Source organism: Vipera ursinii (genome assembly GCF_947247035.1).
Source record: "Vipera ursinii genome assembly, chromosome: 5".
Taxonomy (NCBI): domain Eukaryota; kingdom Metazoa; phylum Chordata; class Lepidosauria; order Squamata; family Viperidae; genus Vipera; species Vipera ursinii.
Window position 1 is genome coordinate 86,985,830 of NC_139518.1, and position 13,202 is coordinate 86,999,031.

The following is a 13,202-nucleotide window of genomic DNA, read 5'->3' on the forward strand; positions in this document are numbered from 1 at the left end:
CTAAAAACATTCATACATTCTACTGTTTTCTCCTAAGCTGCAGTTTCTTTGGCTAAGTTGTTGTGTAATTATTTCACAGCTAACCGAGAAACAGCTTTTGTCCATGCAATCAGCTCAGCTGGGGTCATGTACACATTGACACGAAATTGCAGCCTTGGGGACTTTGACAATTGTGGATGTGATGATTCTCGCAATGGACAGTTTGGTAAGAAGTAACCTCAATAGCACATTCCCCCTCTATGAAGGGCCTTTCTCCACTGGCCTCTTGCTATACTAAACTTCATTCTAAAAATAGAGAAAGAGAACAGTGATGTATTTTAAACACACTCAAAAGCCTTTAAAAGAATATGTGCAGGCAAAATGTCTCCTATTTGCATAGTTCTATTTATAGCTTTTCTGAGATCAGGAATCAGAAAGCAGGTGATATTTATATAGCTATGCAGGTATCTTATCCAAGTATCCCCCCTCCCCTTTCTGGGCTAATGCCCAGTAATCATAATTCTTTTTTTATGCACTAAAGTTGAAGCTTTCTTCTGCTATCTATCAGCTTGATTACACAAGGTATTTCCCAATGTAGGGCAATAAAGTTATCAGATGGTTGCTCAGATCAAGAGATGTTCTTAAAACTGATTTTCCTATTGATTGGCATGGAAAAAGCATAAAGGGCAGCATCCTTTTATTTTCTCACAAAATGAGTTGAAATATGCAGAGGAGGAGGAAGAGAACAAATGGGCCAAATTTCACTGAAAGTAGTGTGAAGGTTTCGGAGCTACCTTTCTTAGTTTTCATGCAGACTTAAATTTCTCAGGTAAAATTTCAGACATTGGGAAATGAAAAATGAGCAAGGAGGTATAAATAGTCAAATTCGAGATTTGGTAGACAGTGAGAAAGGAAAAGGTAAAAGGACACACTGTTAATAGTGCTTCTCCTTGATGAGAAGAAAAATAAAAAGAAATAGTTTCAAAAAGGTGCAGGAATTAAAGACCTGATGATTCCATGGAAATTTTTACAATCTCTGGAATATTATTGTTAGTCTGGTTACAATAAGATTCTTTGCTGGCTAAAATAAGTTAGTAGAACTGTTTCATGGATTCATCCCTTAAAATTAAAATCTTCTGTATCAAGAAAGCATAATTTCAGCATTGCATTGCATTTTTTTAGTTGTTTAGATCAGACATCTAAGTAAGAAGAAAAAGGAAGCAAACTGGAATGCTGAACTAACTAAATAACTAAAAATAATATCTCACACTTTGGGGGAAAAAGGGGAGGCCTCTTTTCCAGGACAATTCCCCTCCCTACTGTGACATTTTGTGTAAATGGAGGATGAAGACATAGCCTGTTTTTCTTACATGTGACTTGGTACTCTTAGCAGAACAGCGATTCAGGATAAGCCAAAACTTGGAATGTAGGGGATTTGGGTCCAGAAGAATGAACATGTATTCTGAATCCCTTGCCTTGAACTCTGGGCTTCAGCCAGATCTGATGCTGTTCTTACCACACCCACTGATGTATCCCATCTAACAGTCGGGTGACACATTTGTCTCTGCAGGAGGCCAAGGATGGCTGTGGGGAGGCTGCAGTGACAATGTGGGCTTTGGGGAAGCCATTTCCAAGCAGTTTGTGGATGCCCTTGAAACAGGGCAGGATGCCAGAGCAGCAATGAATCTGCATAACAATGAAGCTGGCCGAAAGGTAATCTCATTCCCATATACTGCAAGGAGAAAAGTCAGAAAAAGCAAGGGAGAGTCAGAGTCTTCAGAAGTCTGCTATGGGTAAATTTTTAATGAAGCATTTGGCAGCTGAAATAACCATCAGTTCTGTGTTATCGGGGAATTTCAGTTACTAGAATTGAAGAAAAAGCTAAAAAAGGTGGAGGTGCTCCTGTATGTGGGAATGATCTGAACAATCAAGTACTGTAAGAGAGAGCACAGCCTGCAGCTGCAGAGTAGGGAAACAAGGAGCTCAGAACAGACCCTCCCCTAAGTTATCGTTCTATAAAGATAACAATAGCAGAATTGTACTTTCAAACTTGCAAGATTCTGTTAATATAGTTTTAGGTAAAAGGTAAAGGTTCCCCCGCACATGCGTGCTAGTCGTTTCCGACTCTAGGGGCCGGTGCTCATCTCCGTTTCAAAGCCGAAGAGCCAGCGCTTGTCCGAGGACATCTCCGTGGTCATGTGGCCGGCATGACTGGACGCCAAAGGCACACGGAACACTGTTACCTTCCCACCGTAGTGGTTCCTATTTTTCTACTTGCATTTTTACGTGCTTTCAAACTGCTAGGTTGGCAGAAGCTGGGACGAGTAACAGGCACTCACTCTGCTACACGGCACTCGGGATTCGACCCGCCAAACTGCTGACCTTCTGATTGACAAGCTCAGAGTCCTAACCCACTGAGCCACCGCGTCCCTCTAAACATAGTTTTACAATAAAATAATTTTAGCTTATCTGTTCATGTTTCCTGTCTGGTCTACTTTGTAAAGCTGATAATATACCTGTCAATAATGTTAGGTTGTAGATTTGGGCAAGCTGGCTCTTGGCTCTTTAATTACGCTGATTGAAGTATGATTTCTAGCTCTGACAGTCATGAAAGGGGAGTTACTCATCCTAATGCAAGAGTGAGAAAACTTTTTCTTATGAAGTTTGGGGTCACACAGCAGAAAAGTCAATGTCTGAATTATTGCAATGCTTGGAGCTTGAACCAGATTTCTCAAATATATTGTACGAGAGGACTCATTTCTCTTTCTCTTCCCTACAACTTCCTACTTAGAATAGAATAGAGCTGAAGGGACCTTGGAGGTCTTCTAGTCCAGGAGAACCTATACCATTTCAGACAAGTGACTGTCCAGTCTCTTCTTAAAAACCTCCAGTGATAGAGTGCCCACAATTTCTGAAGGCAAGCTGTTCCACTGGTTAATTGTTAGGAACTTTCTCCTTAATTCCAGGTTTCTTCTCTCTTTGGTCAGTTTCCAACCTTTGTTTCTTTCCTGCCCTCTGATGCTTTGGAGAATAGTTTAACACTCTCTTCTTTGTGGCAGCCCCTCAAATACTAGAATACTGCTATTATGTCACCCCTGTTTCCTCTTTTCTTTAGACTAGCCAAACCCAAGTCCTGCAGACGTTCTTCATGTTTTAGTCTTCAGGCCTTTGATAATTTTAGTTGCTCTTCTCTGAACTTTTTCCAAAGTCTCAATATCTTTTTTGTAGTATGGTGACCAAAATTGGTTGCAGTATTCCAGGTGTGGTCTTACTAGAGATTTATAAAGCGGTACTAAATACTTCATGTGATTTTGATTCTATGCCTCTGTTTATACAACCCAGGATTGTATTAGCTTTTTTGGCTGCTGCTGCACATTGCTGGCTCATATTCAAAAGATCATCCACTAGGGCTCCAAGGTCCCTCTCACAGTTACTGTTTTTGAGCCAGCTCTCGTCTAACCTGTACTTATACCTTTGATTTTTTCTGCCTAAATGTAAAACTTTGCTTTTCTTCACATTCAAATTGATTTTGTTGGATAGGGACTATTATTCAAGTCTGTCAAGATCTTTTTGGATTCTGAGCTTGTCTTCTGGGTGTTGGCTATTCCTGCCAGTTTAGTGTAATCTGCAAATTTGATGAGTTCCCCTTCTATTCCCTCATCTAAGTCATTGATGAAGATGTTGAAGAGTACTGGGCCTAAGACAGAGCCTTGTGGTGCCCCACTGCTTACTTCTTTCCATGTGGACTACTTGATGAGTACAGTTTGTCAGCCAGCTACAAATCCATCTGATGGTGATGTTGTCTATCCCACCTTTTTCTAGCTTACTAAGCAGCAGGTTGTGGTCTACTTTTCTCTCTTTCTTTGACACAGGGCTTATCCTGTCATTATCATGAAATGGTTCTTCCTTCCAACCTGCAGCTTGACCCTCTTATATTATTTTGTTTACAATGCACAGTGTTCTTCAGAGCAGCTTGCCCCCTTGCATGCATTGATCTCAGGGATCCTATAAGTGATGATGTGATGTGGTGTCATCCTTGTCCACACTATGCCATTCTCAGAGCCCTTTACCTGGTACCTGGGATGAGCTGTTGCCCGGCTAACCAGTGTTAGCTTTGGGAAGCATGCAGGAGAAAGAAGTGGCAGGTGCTTTTTCCATGTGAAACAGTGCTTGGTCCCCCCTTGACCTCTTGTTTCTCACTACTCCACTCAGCACCAACACTCTCACTGGTATGTTCAGGTGCTCAACTATTAATGATTGAAATATCTTCAAATGTGCAAGAAAAGGGCTTCAATATAGAGAATATAAAATAGACATTCAGAAAATGACTATTTTAAAGAAATAAAATGAAACATAGAATTGTCCAACAAAACCTACTTCCTAGTAACATAGCTTGTAGATGATCTGGGAGCCTGTAGCATGGAAGGACTGAAGCTCCATTCAGAAGGGAAGAAGACTTGAGAAACAAACTATTTGATGTGGCTAATGGACCACTTCTAGAGCTCAAGCTTTTATTTGTTATTTACAGTAGGGCCAGGCAAACTCAGTATGAGCCTGGTCCCCATTTTTCTGCCATGATTTATGCTCCATTCATCATGCAGTTTTCAAACTGTATACCATCAATCAGCTACAAAACAGGGGAAAACCAAAGAGTCTGAGCAATTTATCATTATTACAGTATTTTTATGCATATAGTAAAATACCGTTTGCAATAACGAGCATAACTATCACTTCCTACCATCAAACTGATTTTTTTCTGGAGTTAACATGATAGGAAGGAATAAATACTTGGTGAATCCAAATAATAGCTTTCAAAACTAATCACTGCATTCAGTCCTTCATAATGTCATGTTTCTGATAGATCAGATATGTCAAACTCATGATGTCATGTGACATCGTCCAACGTATCAGGACAGTTTTGCCATTGCTGGCAATGGGGTGGGCATGGTTTCCACGTGATGCGTCTGGCCCGCGGGCCGGCAGTTTAACAGATGAAACCCATCAAAAGAACTTCAAGGCAAAATTCTTCCTTAAAGAAACAGTTTATTCAGGAAACAAAGTATCGGCACCACATAGTTGAACCCAAAACTAAATTCCCTTCCCCCAGATACAAAGTAGCAACTTGCAAATCCCACTCTCATAAATCACATTCTCTAATTAGCCTGAAGGGGGGCTCCCTGTCCAGTTCCTCAGCCTGCCAAAACGTTATCAGTTTGTGTCCTTTTTTTGTGTTTTTTTTTGTTTTTTTATTGAAAAGTTTTACAATACATTTTTAACAAAACAAAACCCCTCCCCTCTCCCCAACCCTCCCCAACACCTCCCTCCCTTCCCCCTCCCCCCTCCCCGACTTCCCAGAGTTTGGTAAAGTTTGTGTCCTTGAGTTCCCACACAGCTGCAATATTATTATGAGCTCAAGTATTCATCCCGTCCCCCCTTCTGCATCTAATTCCTAAACAGAAGAAAAAGCAAGCTGAAAGCAGAGAAAAATGGCAGCAATTTCCCTCAGTTGTCAGAGTGGGAACATCTATTGTCACAGCGTTGGCACATTATTTTAATCTGGAGAAAGAAAGAAATTTTCTGGTAACATTGTACAAAATCCTGAAATATCTTTCTCGAAGGAAAGCCAAAGCATTTTCTTGTAGCCAAATGTTAAAACAGATTTTAGGCAAAATCTTAATTAATTTTCTATGTTGAACTGAAATAAGACATTCTTGTTCCTTAGTTTTGTTGCTTGACCTCTACTCTGTTGTTGCCTTATCTCTAGGCAGTGAAAGGGACTATGAAGAGAACTTGCAAGTGCCATGGGGTTTCAGGCAGCTGCACCACCCAGACCTGCTGGCTGCAACTCCCTGAGTTTCGAGAAGTGGGGACATACCTGAAGGAGAAATACCACAAAGGATTGAAAGTAGACATACTGAAAGGGGTTGCCAACAGTGCTGCAAGTCGAGGCGCCATAGTGGAAACCTTCAGCTCAATCTCCAAAAAGGAGCTTGTCCACTTGGAAGACTCTCCTGACTACTGCTTGGAGAACAAGACTTTGGGCCTCTTGGGCACGGAAGGCCGGGAGTGTCTGAAGAGAGGCAAGGCCCTGAGTAAGTGGGAGAAACGGAGCTGCCAGCGCCTATGTGGAGACTGTGGGTTGGCTGTGGAGGAACAGCGAGCAGAAATGGTGTCGAGCTGCAACTGCAAATTCCACTGGTGTTGTGCAGTTCGTTGTGAGCAGTGCCGCAAACGTGTCACCAAGTATCACTGTGTACGCAAGGAGAAGGGAGAGCAGCATGGGGGCAATGTGCCCCCACGGAAGCTCAGGAGGAAGCAGCCTTAGTGCCAACTCAGCATCCTTTGCTCTTTCACAACATCTCATATTTTATTCCCTTCTACTTTGTTTTCCATATTTAGATCTATCTATGAAAAGGAAGCCTTCGCCTATCTAGTCTTTAACCCCACTTTGGAGAACCCACTGGAAGAAGTTTGCAGATGTTCCAGAAAAGATGAACGTAGCCCCAAGGTGATAGACTGTTATGGAATGAGTTTGGCTTCAAAGCCAAAGTGAGAAGCTGAAAGGATTTTGCCTCTGAGTCTGTTGGGAGAGGATTTAGATATTCATCTCCTTGCAGACTCTTTTGCAGCTTGAAGGCAAGTATCAAATGAAGTCCACATGCATTTGCCATTCCCTGATCAAAATATGCCAACTGCCTGAACAAAAATAAAAACAACCAACCCACCTTGTCTGAAAATACACTCCTGAAAACTGTCTGAATCAGCTCAATTTTTTTTAAATCACCATATCGAAGAATGAAAGTAGGGTATTTTGAATTATTGGCAGGGGTTCTTGAGCTGTTCTGTTGACAGCTGGGTAAACTAGAGAGCCAATTTGGTATAGTGGTGAAGACATCATGCTAGAAACCAGGAGGCCATGAGTTCTAGTCTTGTCTGAGTCAACAGTTGGATGATCTCAGGTGAATTTTTTTTCTCTTAACCCTAGGAAGGAGCAAACTACTACTGAAAACTCTTGCCATGAAAGTCTCCAACAATTGGACAATGACTGAAAAGAATAAAAAAACCCTAGAGTAATATATTTTCAAACGCTTTCTGTGTTAACTAAAATATCAAATTTCCATCTGTTGCAGATTTGTTGACCAAGTTTGAAAAGGCCAACATACAAAGTAGTTACTCCCAACTACAACCATTGTTTACAGAAAGGGAATCCAGCCATGTATACTTGTTTAACCTCTCAAGGACAGTCTGTTTTGATGCTTCCTACCAGACTGGAATGTCATGTCATGCTTACAGTCAGAAATATTCTCAGATTTGGAAATCCAAATCTGATACTTTAAAATAGTTTCCCTTCTTGCATAGAGCTTTGTTTTGGCATCTTACCCTTATTATTGAGTGAGCAAATTAGAGCTTTAGAGTGAATTAAATATTTTTTTATATTTGGGATACCTGACTGGGGTAAGAGGCACCTTAGAAGAGAAAGTGTTGCCGAATTATGAAATTATCCTATTTATAAATAATACGCTAGCCTATGTTAGGAGGAAAAGAAAAGGAAAAGGCTATCAAAATGGAATATAATTTTAAGGAAAATTTGCCATATTTTTAGAAGAAAGAATATTTGTGATGGGACATACTGTGTCCTAATTTCAGACAAAACCTATTCAGAACCTTTCCATGCGATGGGTTGAAATTTGTTACACATTTGTTGCTCATCTGATAGTTCCAGTAGTTACTGAACTTAAGAAGACAGACAACCATGTCTTCTATTTGTAATCCTCCCAGGTCTTTGAACCTCTCTCCCTCCCTTCTCTTTACAGAGAATATTTATGAGAGGAGCAAAAACTATACTCAGATTCCATTTGGTTGAGTTCACATAACATACTTTAGCAGATTTAATAAAGATATAGCAGATGATTCACATAGCTGCTAAATTGGCCAGAATCATCTTGAAATTGTTTCATGGGTTAGCTTCAATGAATCCAGCCCATATGATCACTTTATCTTTCAAATTTTGTGTCAGCTCAGTACTCAAGAACCAGATTGTGTGAAAGTATCATCTGTCAGTGAAAGATAGAAGTTGCTTTCACAGAAACAGTAACTACATTTGATCCTCTGACTTTTGATTACAACCAGTAGCATCTGTGGTGGAGGATGGGTGGGGTTAACATCTGCAAGAAGGCAGCTGCAGCAGCATGATCGAAACCCTGCCCCTTTTCTACACCTGTATGAAAGAGGCTGAGCTTGGAATATGAAAATACATTCATCAACTTGCAGGGCAATGATGCCCCCCATGTTGCTAATTATTAGCAGATGCAGATTATTGATTCTGATCCACTTGCAAAAAGACACAACAAACTCGTGTGACGAGGGCTGCCCCAGACAATGTCACAGTAGGAGGAAGATACTACTACATTACGAGACTGTGTTAGGACTACCAGAAGTTTCACTTAAAGTGCTTTTGTTTCAGGTCACTGGAAAATGAGGAAAGAACAGAATGAGGAAAAACTAACAGGACATTTGCCAAACAGACAAATTAATAGAGGGGAGATTGGCTGAACAGAATTCCACCCAAATAAATGGCAAAATGATGCAATTTTCAATTTTTAGCTAATATTTGGTGTATATTCCTATGATAAGAATTCAAAGAATTTTACTTGAAAAAATTCTTCCTTCCTGGCAGAGATTCTAGGCTTTGGGGGGCTTCTCTTTGATCATCAACAGTGCAGTGCAGTGTAAATAAGGGTTTTAGAGATTCTAGCTGGAAAATGTCAAGGTGGCATTTGACCTTCTTAATCAGCTGCTGTCTCAAATATTCTGATTTAGAGATCCCATGACTCACTCTCTCATGCTTCTTCAGGATACCTTGAACATGAGCTAGTGATTTGCTTGGATTTTTCTGAGAATTCTCAGCTAATTCTTGCCTTCTTCATAGGAACAATATTCCTAGCATTACGCTGTAAATACATATATTAAGAATACACTTTGCAGTCATGCATCTGAGAGCAAGTATTGTAAACAATAGTGTGTTGTTGATTTAAAAGATGTGAATTATCACTGGCCATATTTGAGTTGAACCATGTAGGTACCTATTTCATTTAAGTGATGTGTTGGAACATTACTGGCATCTACACTGGCTTGCAAGCAGCATGGGGTCTTACTCTCTATGTTGAACCCCGATTTTACATCAGAACTTTTATTGGAAAACTGGACATCTAGATTGATATTCTATGTCCAATCCCATTGTTTCAGAATGAAATACTCACCATGAAAACTTCTTTCTTAATCCCTTCCAGAATCCTCCCCCTTCCATGGCACAGAAAATTAAGATATGAAAAACTAAGCACTTTGAAGTTTTATTGCACAGTTAATTGTAGGGAAATACATTATTATTTGCTCTTGTGAGTTGTATTTTCTTTGTTGGACTCATAAAATAACTATAACCGTTGATGAAAGATCTTTACACTCCACCTGTACTGTGTATCAGTTATCCAAATTTGTGGTGATACATTGGGAATTTTCTGTAGGTTCAGACAGTGAATATCTAGAGCACTATCTTTTTCAATTTTTCTTGTTAATTTTCCCAAGAAAATTAGGCACAGCAGTTTTTAATCCTGTTCTAATAAAGAGCTTAAGACTTAACCAGTAAATAAATTGAAAGTTAAGTATTGCTTCTTTTCTAAACATTAAGGTGCCTGATAAATTTGCCATGTTCAGCCTTCCACCTCTGAAGCATGAAAGGCCTCCAGTGGGAGGAGCACAGAGGAACATAAAAGGAATATATTAGGATTTGTTCTTTATCTTACGTACGTATATGCTGCAGATGCCTGTACTTCTGTATTCCTCATTCAAGTCTGTTTAAAAAGGGTGGCAGGGAAAGAAAATGAGGAGTTGGGAGACTGAGGAATTGAGACTGCAAAACTGAATCAAGAGGAGCCAAATAAGTTGCCAATGGCTGTGTCATGCCAGAAAGGAAGAGAGATTTCTGTCTCAAGCACAACATAACTTGACCAGTCTTGGGTCCTCTATCTATACAACCTTGGCCTGAGGACTATTTGAGTGACAGTTGAGGGATTGTCAAATCCATCTGCTTTGTCAGCAAAGGAGAGGAAATCACCTTTGTCTCCCCTCTCTCTGATATGCTTGTTGAATGGCTGAAAATAAGGAGCAGTAGAAAGGCTTTACTTGATGGCCCATTGACTCTTCTCTTCAGCCCATCTCAAGGATAGAAGGCAGGAAAGGCTGTTTTAAGGGAAAGGCTCTTGAGCAGGGGTCTTCAAACTTGGCCCTTTTATGACTTGTGGACTTCAACTCCCAGAATTCCTCAGCCAGGCACACTCTTGAGTATTGAAGAACAACAGAGGTTATGCTCTGATTGAGGGAAATGGGGAGCTTCTGAAGACTGCTAAACTAGAACACAACAAATATATCTGCAAGTAGTTTGTATAGTACAGTTCCAATTTTGAGCCTGAGATGAAAGATTCATTATATTATTTCCATAGCCCTTAAAAAGATAGAGTAGATGGTAAAGTGTAGAACATGCCTGAAATAAACCAAGTTCAAATCCTTTTTTAATCTTAAAATTCACTGGAAGAAACTTTAACGAGAAATAAAATATGGTTGAAGAAGTCCTCTCTTGATCTTCTGGGAATAATGATTTTTCATTTTCTCTTTTAAAACTGGTCAGCATTCCATGTCCAAAGAAAGCATCTTCAGGTCCTCTTCTGATTGCACCTTCTTATTTTTCTTACTTCTGCAAAACTCATAGCTCTCCTGAACACACTATAGTCAAGACTATTTTGTCTGAATGGTCCTGCTATAGCCACAAAGGCCAGGGCTTGTAGAAAGGGAAGTCATTCTTAGAATAGATCAGGAAGGATGAAGAATTGGAAGTATTGGTCCATGGGACTAATTCAGGCTAGAAACTTCACTATAGTCCAGCCTTGCCTCCACATTCTCCTTGAGGGGGGGGGAGGCACAGGTGGCCAATAAATTCATCCTACTTTGTGCTTCATATTTGTTTTCTTAAGAGAGAAAGGGGGCAGAATTCCGGGGAGACCTCCCCTTCTACACAGAGAAATGAATAATGTCACAAGATAAATCTCCATGTTTATTTCTATGTGGCTTGCCAAGGTTTGATAGTCATAAAAATGTCCTGAAATTCAGCCAAAGGTCAGCGTTTATGGTGGTATAGGCTGCCAGTATATTCCTGGATAAGTAAATTAAAAGTAAGAACCCCATTTCTTATGGTACCTGAGCAGGGGGCATTGTTACTCTGTTTTGCTTGGTTTCAAGATCATTTAACTAGTGGTATGTATCAAGTGTCAGACATACTTCATGCAGACAGAGTAACTATGAAGTTATTATACAACATTGGAAGGATACATCTCCCTGATTTCATGGGTACTCCCAGGATGTGGTAAAATAAGTCAGAGATGGCAACAGTGACAGCCCAATCAAATTCTTGTTTTTTTAATGTGTGTTTGCACGTGTGACAGACACAAAAATAGATATGACTATATCCTCACAGCTGTCACCTTGGCCTGTGTACACCCAACCTGATTTACAAAACCAGATCATTGCGAGATGTTCTTTGACAATTTGAACTGATTGTTGTTGTTGTTGTTTTTGACACAGTATATCCAAGCACATTGGTCTGGATTTTTCTTGGGTTAATGTTACATATTTGTAAGCTGCCTTTTTCTCCCCTCTTTCTAGTATATTATATCCTTTCTACCTCTCAATTCATGATATTAGTGGATGCTATTTTGTAGCAGTTTTAATGTATTGTTACTGATATTTGTACTCTTCTTTTCTTCTGTAAGTTTAATAAAGGAAATTTAGCACAAAAAGAAAAAAACAGAAAAAAGAATGTGATAGATATTGTCATCTGCTCCTCATTAAAAATGGCTGCCCAAGAATCTAGTGAAAGCAATACCGACATATTTTCCGTTGTGTATTTGTCTTTGAATAAAGGCAGAGTGTGATTAAGAGGTTGAATCTTCAAGCAGCAGGCAATCTGGAAGATTTCTTCTCCAAACAATGCAACATTAAAAAAAAAAGCAAATAGAGCCTAAGAACTGGAACTTCAATTTCTGTGGTATGCACAGAGGCTATTACAAATATTTTTCAGTTTACGGTTAAAATTTTCAAAATCTGTATCCTAGGAAAAGCCAATGGTTGCATTTAAAATGGTGAATTTCTGAACTTTGTAGAGTTTTTCCTGTCTTTTATAAATGTTATTGCAGTTGTTAGTTTTGCAGTCTAGGAAATGTATCTGCGCACCTTGAAAATATTATATTCGAACATCAGTCTCAGAACCTAAGTCTCAGATACTTCCAACCTGTTACCTTAAAATATTTTTGTCCATCTCCTATATTTTCAGTATATTCCAGGTATTGTTTGAATTTATATTTATTGGAAGAAATGAACCTGAGTTGATTTAGATATCTCCCTGATTTTATCTTGGGAAATTCTTTGAAGTACTTGATTTGTTCACCCATTTCTTCTTGGATTACTGTATTTGAATTTATATTTGATTCCTCCATTTTTTTTTTGTAAATCAGGTTGATGAATTGTATAACCATGTTCATTCTTTAAAGCTATGATTGTTGACTGTTGTCTTAAGACATTTGACTTTGCTTCCTCTATTGTGCATCCTTTTTTATCTTTGCATCAGTTTTATTTATTTATTTTTATTTATTTTAATTCCATTTATATCCCGCCCTTCTCTGAAGACTCAGGGCGGCTTACAAGCTTAGCAGTAGCTTTAACCCAAAACTCTACCATAATTATATTAAAATCATATCTTACTGGCATAGAATTGCCATAAAGAAGCAGAAAATGTACTTGTTATTAAATAAAACCAAATGACAAATCATGATTCATAGAGATGGAAGGAACCCCAGGAAACATTCTAGTCATTGAAAGGGAACAGATCACTTTGTGAGAGAAGTCATCCCACTGGTTGATATATTTTACTACAGGAAGGAAATTTGAATTTCAAGATACTCATTTGACCACAATCATTTTGGACTCATGTCTTTTTCCTCAACTTTCTGCTACATTTCTGCATTAGAAAATTGTACAGAACATCTTCTACAGCAGGGGTGTCAAACTTGCAACGTCATGTGACGTGTTGTAGTGTATCGTGGCTTTTTTTCCATTGCCAACAATGGGATGGGTGCGGTTTTGCTATGATACATCCGGCAGTTTGACACCCCTGTTCT

The 13,202-nt window shown here is 39.3% G+C and overlaps 1 protein-coding gene across 8 annotated transcripts in view; it reads left to right on the forward strand.

The window, feature by feature from the left end:
• WNT8B (Wnt family member 8B) overlaps positions 1-12,839 on the forward strand; it is a 51,984-nt gene extending 39,145 nt beyond the window's left edge. For 7 of the 8 annotated variants that reach the window (XM_083364640.1, XM_083364638.1, XM_083364641.1 and 4 more), the window contains 4 exons: positions 80-205; positions 1,550-1,692; positions 5,744-12,651; positions 12,738-12,839. In XM_083364640.1, the coding sequence (XP_083220766.1) occupies positions 80-205; positions 1,550-1,692; positions 5,744-6,304 (830 nt within the window). In that variant the 3' untranslated portion in view covers positions 6,305-12,651; positions 12,738-12,839. The remainder of the gene's footprint in view (positions 1-79; positions 206-1,549; positions 1,693-5,743; positions 12,652-12,737) is intronic. The other variant, XM_083364643.1, reaches the window with a different exon arrangement.
• The last annotated feature ends 363 nt before the right edge of the window (positions 12,840-13,202 follow it).